This window comes from Rutilus rutilus, assembly GCF_951802725.1.
Source record: "Rutilus rutilus genome assembly, chromosome: 14".
In the NCBI taxonomy this organism is placed as follows: Eukaryota; Metazoa; Chordata; class Actinopteri; order Cypriniformes; family Leuciscidae; genus Rutilus; species Rutilus rutilus.
Window position 1 is genome coordinate 31,815,130 of NC_140219.1, and position 17,641 is coordinate 31,832,770.

General features: G+C 42.3%; 1 protein-coding gene across 1 annotated transcript; it reads right to left on the bottom strand.

Annotated features, from left to right (window-relative positions):
- Positions 1 to 1,603: 1,603 nt before the first annotated feature.
- LOC311303465 (uncharacterized protein) lies at positions 1,604 to 3,689 on the bottom strand. Its single transcript, XM_084429968.1, has 2 exons — positions 2,568 to 3,689; positions 1,604 to 1,950 (listed from the first exon to the last, which is right to left on the bottom strand). The coding sequence occupies exons 1-2, from the start codon at positions 3,628 to 3,630 to the stop codon at positions 1,736 to 1,738; spliced, it is 1,278 nt and encodes a 425-aa protein (XP_084286094.1). The 5' UTR covers positions 3,631 to 3,689; the 3' UTR covers positions 1,604 to 1,735.
- Between the last annotated feature and the right edge of the window lie 13,952 nt (positions 3,690 to 17,641).

The following is a 17,641-nucleotide window of genomic DNA, read 5'->3' on the forward strand; positions in this document are numbered from 1 at the left end:
GAAAATTGAGGCAGTTGCTAATTGGCAGCCCCCCCAGCAGGTTTCAGAACTTCGGTCATTTCTGGGCTTCGCAAGCTATTACAGGCGATTCGTGGAGTCTTTTGCCAAAATGGCTGCCCCACTTCATCGCCTGGTAGCTGACCTGACTGGAGCTAACCGGAAGGGCCCAGCCCGTTCTTGCAAGGAGGCCTGGACAGAGGAGTGTCAGCAGAGCTTTGATACGCTGAAGCAACGGTTGGTGAGTGCTCCAGTGCTGGCTTATGCTGACTTCTCCTTGCCATTCATTTTAGAAGTGGATGCCAGTTATAGCGGATTGGGAGCCGTCCTGTCACAGGAACAGGAGGGCAGAGTTCGACCAGTAGCCTATGCTAGTCGCGGCTTAAGGCCTTCGGAGAGGAACATGTCCAATTATAGTTCCATGAAACTTGAATTTCTTGCCCTTAAATGGGCAATGAGCGAGAAGTTCCGTGAGTATTTACTTGGACACAAGTGTGTGGTATATACGGACAATAATTTACATTTACATTTACATTTAGTCATTTAGCAGACGCTTTTATCCAAAGCGACTTACAAATTAGGACTAAATTAAGCGAGTCATCATGAAGAGGCAAAAACAACAACAACGCAAGAAGTGCTCAGAATACAAAGTTCAGGCATTATTCAGAGTAGCATAAGCCTGATAAGTGATGTTTCGAAGGTTTTTTTTTTTTTTTTTTTTTTTTTTTATAAGGTTAAGTGCTCACGGAAGAGATGGGTTTTTAGCTGTTTTTTTAATGTTGCCAGTGATTCTGCATTCCGGATGAGGCCGGGGAGAGCGTTCCACCAGCATGGAGCTGTGAATGAGAATGTTCTGGAAAGTGATTTTGTGGCTCTCTGTGATGGAACCACGAGGCGTCGCTCGTTGATCGATCGTAGGCGTCTGGTAGGGATGTAGACTCGTAGGAGTGAGTGAAAGTAGGAGGGAGCTGAGCCTGTGATAGATCTGTAAGCAAGCGTCAATGCCTTGAATTTGATGCGAGCAGCGAGAGGTAGCCAGTGCAGAGAGATGAACAGAGGAGTGACGTGGGCCCTCTTGGGCTCGTTGAAGACAAGACGAGCTGCAGCATTTTGGATCATCTGTAGAGGTTTTGTTGCACATGCTGGAAGTCCGGCCAAAAGAGCATTACAGTAGTCAAGCCTAGAGATGACCAGGGCCTGGACGAGAAGTTGTGTTGCATGCTCAGTTAGGAAAGGCCTGATCTTCCTGATGTTGTGCAGTGCAAACCTGCATGATCGAGCTGTCTTTGAAATGTGATCTGTGAAGGACAGCTGGTCATCAAGCGTTACTCCGAGATTTCTGACCGACCTTGATGGGGTGATTGATGATGACTCTAGCTGGATGGTGAAGTCGTGTTGTATAGACGGATTGGCAGGGAAGACGAGAAGCTCAGTCTTTGCCAGGTTGAGCTGCAGGTGATGTTCCTTCATCCATGTGGAGATGTCCGCCAGACAGCTTGAGACCCGTGCAGCTACTGTGGGATCATCTGGTTGAAACGAGAGGAAGAGCTGTGTGTCGTCAGCATAGCAGTGGTAGGAGAAGCCGTGTGCCTGTATTATGTGTCCTAGTGATGTAGTGTAGATGGAGAAGAGGAGGGGACCAAGAACTGAACCCTGGGGAACCCCTGTGGTCAGTTGATGTGCTCTGGATACCTCACCTCTCCATGCGACCTTGAAGGACCTACCTGTGAGATAGGACTCAAACCAGTGGAGTGAAGTTCCTGTGATGCCCAGTGATGAGAGGCTGGACATAAGGATCTGATGATTCACAGTGTCGAAGGCAGCAGACAGATCCAGGAGAATGAGGACTGAGGATTTGGAAGCAGCTTTTGCGATCCGCAGGGCTTCTGTGACTGACAGTAATGCAGTTTCTGTTGAATGCCCTTTCTTGAAGCCAGATTGGTTGACATCCAGCTGGTTGTTTAGAGACAAAAAGGATGTTATTTGGTTGAAAACAGCTCTTTCAAGTGTCTTCGCAATGAATGGTAGGAGAGAGATAGGTCTGTAATTCTCTATAGATGATGTGTTTAGTGTTGGTTTTTTAAGCAGTGGAGTGACCCGAGCCTGCTTGAATGCTGTAGGGAAGGTGCCAGTATGGAGGGATGAGTTGATTATGTGTGTGAGTGATGGTAGAAGTGTGGGAGAGATGGCTTGTAGAAGGTGTGAGGGGATGGGGTCTAGAGGGCAGGTGGTAGGATGACTGGAGAGGAGAAGTGTAGATACTTCTTCCTCGGTTAGCGAGGAGAAGGAGAACGGCGGGATATTGGCTGTGGAAGCGGTCAGTCTGGGTTCCTGTGTGTGTGGAGCTGAAAACTGACTGCTGATAGATGTTGTTTTGCTGGTGAAGAAGTTCGCAAAATCGTCAGCAGTTAAGGAGGAGGCGGGTGGTGGTGGAGGTGGGCAGAGGAGAGAGTTGAATGTCTTGAAAAGTGAACGTGTGTTGGAGGAGCTGTTGATCTTGTTGTGGAAGTATGAAGATTTTGCAGCATGAACATCCACAGAAAAGGAAGAGAGGAGAGATTGATACCTACTCAGGTCAGATGCGTCTTTTGATTTGTGCCATTTCCTCTCTGCTGCCCTTAGTTCAGTCCGGTGTTCCCGAAGAACCTCAGATAACCAGGGGTTAGAAGGAGTAGCGCGTGCTGGCCTGGAGGAGAGAGGGCAGATAATGTCTAGAGAAGAGGTTAGAGTGGAGCATAAGGTGTCCGTTGCTGTGTTCACATCCAGAGATGAGAATTGTGAGGGTGGGGGAAGAGAAGATGACACGGCAGAGGAAAGATGGGAGGGAGAAAGTGAGCGCAGGTTTCGCCTGAAAGTGACTGGTGGGGGTGTTGGTGGTGAAGGGGTAGAGAGATGTAGACTGAAAGTAATGAGGAAATGATCTGAAACATGGAGAGGTCTCACCAGGATGTTGTCTGTGATGCAATTGCGTGTGTAAACCAGGTCCAGTTGGTTGCCTGATTTGTGAGTACCTGTGGTGATGAGTCGTTTGAGATCGAAAGAGGCTAGGAGAGAAGTGAAGTCTGTTGCATGCGGCTTTTCGAGATGGATGTTGAAGTCACCAAAGACTAGAAGTGGGGTGCCGTCCTCAGGGAAAGTGGACAGCAGCACATCCAGCTCATCTACAAAGTTTCCCAGCTGACCTGGGGGACGATAAATGACTACAATATGGATCTTAATGGGAGTTGTAAGTGTAATAGCATGATATTCAAATGAGTTGTTGTTGCATAGAGAAGAGAGCGCGGAGTATTTGTAATTGTTAGAAAGGAGGAGCCCTGTTCCCCCACCTCTCCCAGACTGGCGAGGGGAGTGAGAGAAGGAGAAGTTGCTAGAGAGAGCAGCAGGGGTTGCTGAGTCTTCTGGACGAATCCAGGTCTCAGTCAAGCCCAAGATACTAAGAGTAGAATGAGATGCGAAGGCTGGAATGAAGTCAGCTTTATTGACTGCTGACTGACAATTCCATAGACCCACGGAAAGAGAGAGTGGAGTGTGTGAGGATGAGAGAATTGGACGCAGATTGGCAGTATTGCGTTGTCTTTTGCGCGCGATGAAGGGGCGTTGCCGAGAGATAACAGTAATGTGTTGAAAGCACATGTTGATTAATGTAAAGAAGAAAAAAAATAAGATAAAAGAGGGAAGGAGAGGGGAAAAGGAGATACTTAAGTGCCTTTCTGGTGTCCTTGCTCGGTGGAGTCGCGCAGGTAGAGTCGCTGGTCTTTACCCGAGTCGGTCTTCACACGAGGAGGCTGAACACGAGAGCTGAACGCTTCCGCTGACGCTTCCGCTGACGCTTCCGCGACAGCGCGCAAATTACATAGTTATAGAGATAATGCTTCACCGCTTGAGTGAGTACAGCTGTTTCGCTCGGGCAATTAAGTAAAATAACGTGACAATGTGCCGAATCGAAACTGGTGAGAGCAAATAAGGCTTAAGTGCAAATTAGACTGCAATATTAATTTTCACTCGCGGCTTTTGTTTTAATGTAGTCAGCGCGTCTACTCAAATATAGAATTATGTGAAGTTTAAAAATTGAAAATGAGCAGAGAATCGAAAATGGCCTTACCTTGACTAACACACAACACTGAAATAACTGGAAATCTGAGTAGTCTAGAAAAACACTTGCATGCGCGTTCTTTGGCGTGCCTCTTATGCTGAACGCTGGTCCTGAGTCCTGAGAATAATCCCCTGAGTTACCTCAATACCGCTAAACTCGGCGCTTTAGAACAGAGATGGGCTGCCCAACTCGCCGCTTTTGACTTCAGCATCAAGTATCGCTCTGGACGGAGTAATCGTAACGCTGATGCCCTCTCGCGACAGCATCCCGCTGGACCTGTGCTTGAGGCTATGATTCCAGGAAGTTCCCTGCCAGAGCCTCTCCAACAAGTCGCTTCTATTAGACCCATGAGAGGGGTACAAGCATCAATTACCGCTTTCCCTGGCTATTCTTCTACGGATTTACACAGGCTACAGGAAGCAGATGCAGCATTGGGAGTATTCCTGAAGTTATGGAAAAGAGGGAAATACCCTTCACCTGAGGAGCGGCGAGAGCTGTGTGCAGATGCGGGTAAACTCCTGAAACAGTGGAAGCGTTTACAGGTGAAGGATGGCGTAGTGTATCGTCAGTGTTACCATCCCCAGGGCGGTGAGGCCTTCCTTCAACTGTTGCTCCCAACATCGTTAAAGACTATGGTGATGCAGCAGCTTCATGATGAGCACGGCCATCAGGGAGTGGAGCGTACAACCGAGCTGGTGCGACAAAGGTGTTTCTGGCCAGGTATGAGTGAGGATGTGAAACGTTGGTGCCAGCAATGTGAACGATGTACTGTTGCTAAGGATGTCTTCCCTCGAGTGCAGACATATATGGGTCATTTGTTGGCTTCAAGGCCTAACCAAATTCTGGCCATCGACTTCACTTTGATTGAGCCATCCCAGAATGGAATGGAGAATGTTCTCGTGCTGGCAGATGTGTTTTCCAAGTACACCCAAGCTGTGCCTACCCGTGACCAGAGAGCATCTACGGTGGCAACGGTTTTGGCAAATGAATGGTTCTACAAGTTTGGAGTTCCTGGTCGCATCCACTCGGACCAGGGGAGGAATTTTGAAAGCACTCTTATCCAACAGTTGTGTGCCTTGTATGGCATTGAACGGAGTCGGACCACCCCAGCCCATCCTACTGGAAATGGCCAATGTGAGCGATTCAATCGCACGCTGCACAATCTGCTGCGTACTCTGCCTTCCTGTAAGAAGAAGAACTGGGCAGCCTATCTCCCTCAAGTGGTTTTTTCGTATAACACTACTCCACACCAGTCTACAGGTGAATCCCCATATTTCTTAATGTTTGGGCAAGACCCACAGTTGCCTGTTGATTTCCTCTTGGGCAGAATTGATGCACCGACTCACGGCAGTGTCCATGATTGGATTAATGATCACCAAGCAAGACTTCAGGTGGCCTTTGATGGAGCTAGAAGTCGCATGAAGGGTGCAGCAGACTGTAGGAAAGAGCGACATGATCGGAGAGTACAGGATGAGCCTTTGAGTCAAGGTCAGCTGGTGTATTTGCGGGACCTTTGTGTGCGAGGCCGGGCAAAGATCCAAGATTGCTGGAGTTCTGTTCCTTATAAAGTGCTGCGAGCCCCGACACCTGGGGGGTCAGTGTATACTATTGCTCCTGTTGAGGATTTGAAGAAAGTTAGACACGTGCACCGTACTCTGCTAAGAGTCCAACCGACCGGCCAGAATGTGGCAGAACCCTTTAATTCTTTCCTTGTCGAGTCTGATCAATCATCGGAGGACTCTGGGGAGGATGATGCACTGGATACCTGGCTGGTGGTGCCGTCAGGGCAAGAAGTCCCTCCCCCGACGACGGTACCCTTCACTGTTCATTCACCCCCACGTGTTGTCCCTCTTCTGCCCCAACCTCTTGAGGGTGCCTCCACATCATCTAGTACAGTTCTTGAGCCTCCTCTGGTCCATGGTCATTTGCCTAGTGATCCCTCTGTGACCTCTGAAGATACCGCCATTACGGTAGGAGCACCATTACGTCGGACCACCCGAAAAACTGCAGGCTACCATTCCAATGTCCATCATTTGCCAGAGACAATGGGGGGCGGAGGAGGTCTTGTGAATTCTCAAGTAACTGTTAGTAACAATTTTCCCACTCTTTTTAGGCCCTGGAGCTAATATCGTCGGGTCGCCGGATTTAAAACCAGGGGGTAGAATGTGACAGGTGGATAATCTGGAGTGTTTGTTTTGGTTCAGTGGAATGGGGTAACTCTAAGTGGTTGCGTATATTTTAATTGGCAAGGCACGCCCACTGGCGTTGAACTGCAGCCTGATAGTGAGAACACCTGTGCGGCACAATTATAGATGGTGCGTTAGGTTCTAGGGCATGATAAAAAGCCTGTTTAAGCGGAGCATTGTGATTCCTCTCTGTGTGGTGCCCAGTAATAGGATACCGGTGTATTTTGCTTTGCATCTTCTGGTGAGCGGTTTGCTTTATTGTCCTTTTCAGTCGCAGATTATTATGATCTAAATATAGCCCATGTTTGTCATCAGGAAGGTGTGTGCGTGAAGTGGCAAGTGCAGGGAGTATAACGTTCGCTTTAACTTAATTCCCCTACGAGGTAAGAAACATTATGATCGGTTTCCTCTTCGGGGGTTAACTCAATTGAAAATAATGTAGCCTATTCATGTTTTTATTATAGGTGCGGCCCAGGAGCGCTAGCTGCTGTTCTCTTTTAATACTACCATTGGTGAAATTGATTCGCTGTCCCGTTCGCCCGACTGACGCGGAGTGCTTTGGACTACGGTTCCGACCGCGCTCGTTGTGAGCGCTGCTCGCATATGAAAGGTCATTCTACTGCGCTCTGGGAGCTGTTATATCCAATTACTATGCTGGTAGCGGAGTCTATTTAGCGCCACTTGAACAATCTTAAATATTAGTTTTAATGAGGAAGTGCAATGTCATTGTGATCGTGTAATTTTCTTTTTCTTTTTTTCTTGTTTTGATTGTTTGTTTTTGGTAAATCTAATTGCCAGTAGCCCCTACTGGAAGTGCAATTTCATTGTGACTGTTTGTCATTTCTTTTCTTTTTGTTTTCTGGTTTGTTTGCTGTTTATAAATCTAATTGCCAGTTTGCCTCTATTTGACCACAGCAAGAACTGCGATAGTGAAGCTTAACCGAAGGGGGGAGTGTATTTTCCTTCTTTTTGTATTTGTTTTATTTTTGGGTGTCACCGGCTTTAAATATTGTTTTCTCACAGGTTTGCTGTGTGGGTTGTCCTTTCTGTGAAAGTGAGCTAATTGTGGTCTCTTGTTTAATGTGGGTAACTAATTGGTAAACTGTGAATGAGACCTATTAGATGTTTTTAATTAAATAATTTTCCTGTGAGCAATAAATATTGTACTTTTGTAAGTCACGTCTCTGTCTTTGATGCAAACCGAACCAGCAGGGTCCTTCTCATTGTGGTAATTCATTTGGTTTAAATTTCCTTCTTTTTTTTTTTTTCTTTTTTTTTTTTACTTTCCTGGGTTGAGAGGTAACCTAGGTGGCGTAGTCGGAGTTAATAATTTAGCCAAAGGTTACACAAGCATGAAGACAAGTGAAACGGGTTGTGAGCAAAAAATTCCTGAACTTCACATCTGAGCTCAAAAATTCTTGCTAAAACCTTTCCACATGATAACCAGCGCAAAAGTTCACCTGGCATGTTTTTCGTCGCTAGGGCTTCTCGGTGGATCCTGCAGTGGACCCAGGAAACTGATGGTGGAACTTTTCGGATAAGAGCTACTGCTCCTTTGTGCCTCCCCATCATTGATTTCACCCAATCTGTACAAATTCCAACGCAGCGCGCCCAGTCAATTTTGTGTAGCCTACTCTGAAAAAGCTATTCATCAAATTAAAAATATCTTCCCCTGTTGAACATGTGACAAGGGGACAGCAAAACAAAAAATCTTTATGAAATGTGTACTCAAATAAATAAGGGCCATACACCAAAAGATTAGCTAAATTTGCTACGTCAGTAGCCTCGTCGATTTGCAGTGAGAAGAATTCTCTGCTTTCTGTGCATTTTTGGAAGTCCCTAAGCCTGAATGGGAGTGGATAATTTTTTCCTTCTTCTGCAGTTCCTCCAATTTTCCTTGGAAAAAACTTGCAGGCATGTCTTGTGATTGACTATGTCTTGTTTGTAGGACCATATATGAGGGCTTGAGACTGCTATTAGCTAAAACTTCACCACAGACTACACATTGCGGTTTTAGACTTTCTGCATCACCAATCCATGTAAACCCGAAACCAATGTAACAGTCACTGTATTTGCGTTTCTTACATGACATTTTCTCACTCTGGAATGTAGGCCTATTTCTCTTGACCAGCACATCTCTGTTCCCGCCTCTTCACCCCGTTCATTATCCTCTGAGTCTGTTCGATCGGGTTTCTCCATATATTCAGTGCCGTGGTCGGTGCACATCTCCACAGAAGAGGCCCATGTAGATGGCTCACTCCTACTGTCCCTTGATTTCTTTAAAGTGCTCGGTTTTAACCAGGTGTCCATTTTGATGAATGTAGAAAACAAAAAAATAAAGGAATGAATTATCACTTAGCGCCTAATATGAACAGGGCGGGGCTATTGTGACACAGACGTGCTTGTAAAATTAAATTAAATCATGAGTAATTTATAGCTTGTAATGTGAAATTTAATTTCGTATGTGAAGTTTACCTCAGTTAAATACATAAAAATAATAACAAGACAAACAAAAACGAGACGACAATTTTTTTCCTGCCATCACAAACATTCTCTCGCACACCCCCGGTGGCCAGTCTGCGCACCCCAGTTTGGGAACCACTGACCTAGATCAATATCCAGAATTTAATTATGAAAAAAAACACATCATTAGTGTTTTTTTGCCCTACAAAAATGTAATATTTCATATACATTCTAATGGTGTAATTAAGGAAGTTGCAGTAAGTTGAATCCTATTTAAACTTATTATTATTATAAATGACTTATACATTTTATTATTTTTTTTATGAATTTATAAAACATTCCTGTATATCAAGGTAAATAGTATTGGTCATGACTTTGGCAGGCAATTATTAAAGAATAAAACAGTAAAGAAACATGTAAATCACCACAGTGGTACTCGAGGATATGTAGGACAAGAATCTGGTGGAGGAGGTTGCAGAAAACAATTTGATTTGATCTATTTTATTATATATATTTTTAAATATGTCTACCGACACCAAGCGCCTACACCTTTAGCCTACCACGCAACCTTGTGTAGACGCGCAATATATTTTTAAGCATAGATGGCGTGGCCGCGCTTCTCCGGAGCACAGATGGCGTGACCGCAGCCACCAACGCCACTGGGACTAACTATTTTACTTCTACTTCCGCTATCTCATGGAAGTTTCACCCATAATCATTTCTACAGCAGCGTCCCCAGGAATAAGGTGGAAAATAGAATACTAGAAACATAAAACAAGATGTTTCTTATTTTTGTTTCATTATTGCTGACAGGATACGTTTTTTCCGCGTTTCTGATCAGATGGGATGCATTTCCCTTTCCTGACAGTAGATGGCAGGGTTGCTCAGGCTCTCACGCCACACAGTTAATAAACAATACACTGAAAGACAAGACATAGCAGGATGCTTTCGATAATCAACAAAGTCTCAGCCTTTAAATTTTGTACGTTTTATTACGAAATTCAAACAATAAATAGACCTACTCTTTTGCCACTCTTAATGTGGCATTGACAGATCAACTAGTCAAGTCAAGTCACCTTCATTTATATAGCGCTTTTAACAATGTAGATTGTTCCAAAGCCACTTTACAGTGATAATAGGAAGTTAAAGTAACAGAGATTGTTTTGGCTTTATAGCAGCTCTAGAATAAAGTCATTGTCCAGCTAAAGTTAGTTTTGATTGATTCACTTCCGTCGCAACGATCATTAGTTATTAACTTAGGGGTCACTAACACGACACTGTTTTAACAGAAAACTCTTAAGTTCTCTCTGCGCAAACTTTAAAAACACGAACCTGTGAGAACGCTGATGGTGTGCACATGCGTATTACGAGTTCAGTCTATAGGTATGTGCGTTTGAATATATGTGCGCAGGCGTGTAGTCCTTCCCTACAAACCAACCCTCAACAAACTACTTGTCTGGCCTTAAAATTTATAATAAAGAATTTTATCGCTTCTGCGTAGCCACGCGAACCGGAATTATCCCGACAACACTTTATCTGTAGAGAGGTAAAGACAGGGGAGGGAGGCCTTCACAGGGGAGAGACTAGTTGACACTTCAGGACTGCGTTGCATCTCTTTCTCTTTACTTCTAGTTAAAGTACAAAATAAACATGAATGAACATCAAAGGATATGTTGAAAGAGTACAACTGAAATAAATCATGTCTCGTAATCGCTCGATCAGTGCTTCAACCACTGATAAAACAGCTTGTGAACAATGTGTCAATGTTACATTTACCCCAGAAAAACATTCATTGTCCATCAACTGTATAGTTAGCGAGACAATTGTACTCTAGAGAGGAGCATTTTGCAAAAAAAAAACTATTTTAACATAGATAAATATATTTAACATTCATTATATTTTTACTTTAATAGGGCAACCATTAGAGGTTGTAACATAACATGCCTTATGCAATTGTGTACAAATCAGTTATTAATTAACCTTTAATAATAATGTACCTGCTGACAGAGTTCACTGTGCAGTTTACAACATTAGATTTTTTTTTCCTTCAGATAAATAACATAATATATATAATGTGTATATGATAATGTATATCCAAATTAATAGCACTGCAAAAAATGCTTCTCTTACTTAGTATGTTTGTCTTTTTTCCAGTCCAAAATATCTAACAATTCTTAAATCAAGATGCATTTACTAGATGAGTAAAATGACATAAGATATTATGTCCTGTTTTCCAGGAGTCTCAACAAAGTCTCAACTCATCCGTTTTGTTGTTTACAGACCTTACGTTAGAGACGGAGAGACTGGGGAGCGGTGGTCTTTGAGGGTTCCTTTTTAGCCGCACTAGCACACCAGCCCTGCATCCTCGTTTTTGTTTGCGCTCTCTTCGCCGTCTCCGACGTCCGCTGCTGGGTATGATTAGACCCCGGTGATCTACTGATCTCCACTGGAATTCCATGCATGTGCTGAAAGGTGGCCGATACTGACTGTGGTTGTGTCATCCCATTATAAATCAATGATTCCCGGGTGAAACGAATAAACTCTGAAATAATATATATATATATATATATATATATATATACAGTGCAATGCATAAGTGAATACACCCATGCTAAAGTTGACTAAAAAGAGGAATAAAAAATCATATTTTGGAAATTGAACGTAATGCCTTAATTTAAAAAATTAGGAAAAATCCAACCTTTAAGGACACCAATTTTCTTTGTGAATGAATAATGTATCGTAAATAAATAAATGTTCTTCCTTAAAATACATGGTGCATAAGTGAGTACACCCCTATGTTAAATTCCCATAGAGGCAGGCAGATTTTTATTTTTAAGTATTTTTTTTTATTTAATTTTTTAGGATACTATGCATCCTGATAAAGTTCCCTTGGCCTTTGGAATTAAAATAGCCCCACATCATCACATAGCCTTCACCATACCTAGAGATTGGCATGATTTTATTTCAGTTAGCCTAAAAGCTAGTTTGATTTGCATTGAGAGATGATCTTATGGAAAGTACGCCATGCCAATCTCTAGGTATGGTGAATGCTATGTGATGATGTGGGGCTATTTTAATTCCAAAGGCCAAGGGAACTTTATCAGGATGCATAGTATCCTAAATTTCTTAAAAATAAAAATCTGCCTGCCTCTATGGGAATTTAACATAGGGGTGTACTCACTTATGCACCATGTATTTTAAGGAAGAACATTTATTTATTTACGATACATTATTCATTCACAAAGAAAATTGGTGTCCTTAAAGGTTGGATTTTTCCTAATTTTTTTTAATTAAGGCATTAAGTTCAATTTCCAAAATATGATTTTTTATTCCTCTTTTTAGTCAACTTTAGCATGGGTGTATTCACTTATGCATTGTACTGTATATATATATATATATATATATATATAAACTTCCAGAGTATAATAAAAAATAACAACAAAATACAGTTCTGTTTCATAGAGACCTCAGCCGCCGCGTCTGTGCGCGCCGCCATCTTGTGTCAGTGTCCCAAAAGCAGTTCCTTTCCTCTGAAAAGCAGAGACGAAGATTGCACTCCGTATTCGAATATCCCTTTTTTTACTGCAAAAAAGGACATAAGAGAGGTCTGCAGCATCCTCTCATTGTCTTCACTGGGAAATGTGCGACCATGTCCTTACGCACATCCGTTGGTGGGTCACATGACCTCTTGGCTGGGACCTCATTTGGTGGACCCCCATTACCTAAGGACGGTCTTCTCTGAGCAGTTACAGGTTTCTGAGGTGTCACTGCAGGGCCGGACCGCAGCATAGGTGGAATAGGGAAATGCTAGGGGCGCCACTCAACCATAGGGGCGCCAAAATGAGTGAACGAGTGATTATTATTTATTTAATTTTTTTAACTTTTTTTTTTTTTTTTTTTTTTACTAATACTATTTTAAAACAATAAGTTCGAAATACTACCAAATAAAGCAAAAAAAAAAAAAAAAAGCAAAAAAAAAACTTAACTAAGTCCCCCTACTCCCCCTACGGTCCATAGACAGTATATAAACTGGACACAGCGACCCCATGGGTTTCAACGGAGAGAAGTGAAGCAAATTAGAAGCACTCACTTCCTGATGGCTGAGCGTACTGCGCAGACTCAAACTGAGCTTGACGACGTAGATGTGACGTGAGCAGCCTGTCTGACAGTAGTAGCTGTCCATGAGCTAGGAGCAGGAGCAACTTTATGATTCTCTATGGGCTTCTCCCTTGACTTTATCGGACTTTATGCCTCCACGTCCCCGCGATTGACTGCGAGCTTCTCCTCCTGTCTATACGGTAATTTCCAGAGAGTCGCGTGGTTATGACGCAATCGTTAGCCTACTTCTACAAAAACTGTTTCTACGGGGCCATAACGTAAGATACAAGGTAATGGAGCCTTTTATACATTGTCGTGTTTCTTTAGAAATAAATAATGGACAAATGGAGTCTTTAACCCTCTGGGGTCTGAGATGTTTTTGGGGTCCTTGAGATGTTCTGACATGCCCTGACATTTGTGCTTTTTTTCAGTTGCTTATAAACATATTAATGGCAAAGGTGTAAATTCACTCTATTTAGCACAAACAGGGCTACCATAATATGTGAGCAATTTGTATGTACATGTTTTCATTTTTGAGAGAATAATGTTTATGCATGGTTATTGAAAAAACTAAAAATGAAAGTTTCTGAAATAAGGCCACAAAACACATACTAAATATGTCTATAAGACTTTTGACTAATGGATGTCGTCGCCTAGAGTTTTTTCTTCAAAATTATGTGAAAATCATCCTGCCTAATCATTCACATAAAACGATACATTGATTTAAATTTTGTGAAACACTTTTAGTTTGGAAAGGCAATATGCGGATGGGGCGTAAATGATCCAACACCATCATGAATATTTAGTGGTTCACTGAGCCACAGGAAAGAATGCAAAGACTATATATATATACAGTGAGGAAAATAAGCATTTGAACACCCTGCTATTTTGCAAGTTCTCCCACTTGGAAATCATGGAGGGGTCTGAAATTGTCATCGTAGGTGCATGTCCACTGTGAGAGACATAATCTAAAAAAAAAAATCCAGAAATCACAATGTATGATTTTTTTTAACTATTTATTTGTATGATACAGCTGCAAATAAGTATTTGAACACCTGAGAAAATCAATGTTAATATTTGGTACAGTAGCATTTGTTTGCAATTACAGAGGTCAAACGTTTCCTGTAGTTTTTCACCAGGTTTGCACACACTGCAGGAGGGATTTTGGCCCACTCCTCCACACAGATCTTCTCTAGATCAGTCAGGTTTCTGGGCTGTCGCTGAGAAACACGGAGTTTGAGCTCCCTCCAAAGATTCTCTATTGGGTTTAGGTCTGGAGACTGGCTAGGCCACGCCAGAACCTTGATATGCTTCTTACAGAGCCACTCCTTGGTTATCCTGGCTGTGTGCTTCGGGTCATTGTCATGTTGGAAGACCCAGCCTCGACCCGTCTTCAATGCTCTAACTGAGGGAAGGAGGTTGTTCCCCAAAATCTCGCAATACATGGCCCCGGTCATCCTCTCCTTAATACAGTGCAGTCGCCCTGTCCCATGTGCAGAAAAACACCCCCAAAGCATGATGCTACCACCCCCATGCTTCACAGTAGGGATGGTGTTCTTGGGATGGTACTCATCATTCTTCTTCCTCCAAACACGTTTAGTGGAATTATGACCAAAAAGTTCTATTTTGGTCTCATCTGACCACATGACTTTTTCCCATGACTCCTCTGGATCATCCAAATGGTCATTGGCAAACTTAAGACGGGCCTTGACATGTGCTGGTTAAAGCAGGGGAACCTTCCGTGCCATGCATGATTTCAAACCATGACGTCTTAGTGTATTATCAACAGTAACCTTGGAAACGGTGGTCCCAGCTCTTTTCAGGTCATTGACCAGCTCCTCCCGTGTAGTTCTAGGCTGATTTCTCACCTTTCTTAGGATCATTGAGACCCCACGAGGTGAGATCTTGCATGGAGCCCCAGTCCGAGGGAGATTGACAGTCATGTTTAGCTTCTTCCATTTTCTAATGATTGCTCCAACAGTGGACCTTTTTTCACCAAGCTGCTTGGCAATTTCCCCGTAGCCCTTTCCAGCCTTGTGGAGGTGTACAAATTTGTCTTTAGTGTCTTTGGACAGCTCTTTGGTCTTGGCCATGTTAGTAGTTGGATTCTTACTGATTGTATGGGGTGGACAGGTGTCTTTATGCAGCTAATGACCTCAAACAGGTGCATCTAATTTAGGATAATAAATGGAGTGGAGGTGGACATTTTAAAGGCAGACTAACAGGTCTTTGAGGGTCAGAATTTTAGCTGATAGGCAGGTGTTCAAATACTTATTTGCAGCTGTATCATACATATAAATAGGTAAAAAATCATATATTGTGATTTCTGGATTTTTTTTTTTTTTTGATTATGTCTCTCACAGTGGACATGCACCTACGATGACAATTTCAGACCCCTCCATGATTTCCAAGTGGGAGAACTTGCAAAATAGCAGGGTGTTCAAATACTTATTTTCCTCACTGTATATATACATATACATATACATACATACATACATACACACACACACACACACACACACACACACACACACACGCACGCATGCATGCATACACACATACACACACACACACATACATACATACACACATACACACATACATACACATTACACACACATATACATATATATATATAATTGGTTCACAGTTGGAAACACAGTTGTTGTTGTTTTTTTCACAAATTGTGCTTGCAAATTGTATAATATCCAAGGTAAACATTTCTAGTAATTGTGCAGTTAATTCTCGTGCTGTATTTTCAGAAAGTTTTGGAATATATTATCTACCCAAATGTGTCACTAATAAAACACAATAAAAAATTATTTAAAGAGGCTTATATTGACCTTTTAAGTTTTTGTTTACATCTATCCTTGTATATATTTGAGCTATTTTATTAAAAAGGTTATACAATTACAACAATTAAAATTTTAACAATATTTCCAGTAATCTTTCTTTGTAAAAATACATTTTATCATACGTATTTCAAAGTTAAGGATTCATTAGTTTGAATATCGCCTACATTGGAACAAACACTATAACATCTTAGTTGATTATTTTTGACAAAACATATATTTAACACATGAGCAGAAATTGGCAACATTATAAGCTTATTTGATGTGGCAGTATTTTACAGTAAAAACTTTATAATCTATCCGATTTTTGTAGTCGATTTTTACTCATCTCAGTATAGCAATAGAGTTTGGTAAAAGCTGTTCATTCATTCACACACAGAAACGCGATTCATTTTGAAACAGTATTTGTGCCATCTGTTTTAGCTACACAACAGCGCGCATCTGTGCGTTCATTCATTCACGCACAGAAACGCGATTCATATTTAAACAGTCTTTTTGCGTGTACAGACACTTGCGATTAGAACAAAGCATAGAACTGACCTATTCCTCAGCCGTTGCTCCTCGAAATGAAACTTCCAGAACTTCTGAGGTAAATTTTCCAGGATTATTATCAAGATAGTATTATTCCTCACAGCGTCGTAAAGTACATGAGTCTGAAAGTGAACTTGCAGTGTGTGTTATCCAGCTGATGTGGGCGTTTCACAGGATTGCAGGATCACCATCGCCTCACATTTGCGTTTGAATAGCGTGCGCTCTCCGTGGGCGGAGTCAAATTAAAACATAATGAGCTGAGATGAGAACGACTGACATCTCTCTCTTTTCATTCATATTACATAAACTGAGAATATTTGTTTTTTATAAAAATTACTTAATTTAAAAGAAGAGAATTCAAGCTTCTTGCCTGTGTGACTGTTTGACTGAGTATTCGCTGAGTTATGGTTCATTTTCGGACGCGTTTCAGAATGGACTTAACTGACAGAGAGAAGGCAGAACTCGCTTCTTGTTTATTTGGCAAAAAGCACAACACTTTGTTTTTATTGTGAGTATACACAAAAAAAATACACACTTAACAGGATCGATTGATGTATGAAACTCCTATGGAAAATCAAAGTCAACAGAGTATTTTTGAGTCTCTTTTACACTGATAAAAAAAAGCGAGCTGGTATCGCCGGCGATACCGCCGACCCCAGGGGGTTAAACGCCTCAGATGTAAAGTTATTCGCTGTCAAAGTGACGCCAAAATGAATGCGAGTCAATGGGATGCTAACAGCAGGTGAAGGCTTGTTAGCCAATGGTGGCTCCCGGGGGTGGTACGGAATTCAAGCGCTGGATTGACCCCCTGCTCCGGTCCGGCGCATCAATCTTCCCCCGCCCAGCGAGTGCTTGAAGTGCGTCAGAAACAGAGCGTGCGCTGTAGGATTGAGTGCGAAACAAACACAAATGAATCTTCCAGGTGAATTGTTCAAACATAATTCCACACAGAACTCAACATTACAGACACCAAATCACCAACCCCAGAGCCATAAAATCAGGCTCCAGCCAGTCTCCTAACCAACGAAAACCCCCAACTAAGAACTTTATGGCTATGCAAGCTTCAAAGAAGATGAGCCAAACTAAAGGAAGAACTTGTCAATGTAAGATAGCTTGGAAAAGAATGATTGGCTCAGAGATGGCACAACTCAGTGCCCGATCAAGATAACAGCAGAAGTTGCTGGACCCCACAACATTCCAGACCCCCTCCTCCTTAAGGACCTCTGATAGACCAAACCAGAGTTCGCTTCTCTTCAAACCGGAGAACTGAGATTTTACCTATAACTATACATAAAATCATTCAAGAACAATTTTCAATGGACTTATAATCAAACATCATGCAACTACAAAATTCTATGTTGTTTCTACAATATATGTGTGTATCTAATATACTTAGATGCCATAAAATTCATGTAATTGTT

What these genes read in the sequence shown, in the direction of transcription:
- LOC311303465 (XM_084429968.1), bottom strand. Translation starts at nt 3,630, where the DNA reads ATGTGCTTTCAACACATTACTGTTATCTCTCGGCAACGCCCCTTCATC. An exon ending in AAAAGACGCATCTGACCTGA is followed by an intron (nt 1,951 to 2,567) that starts GTAGGTATCAAT and finishes CTAAACAACCAG; the next exon opens with CTGGATGTCAACCAATCTGG.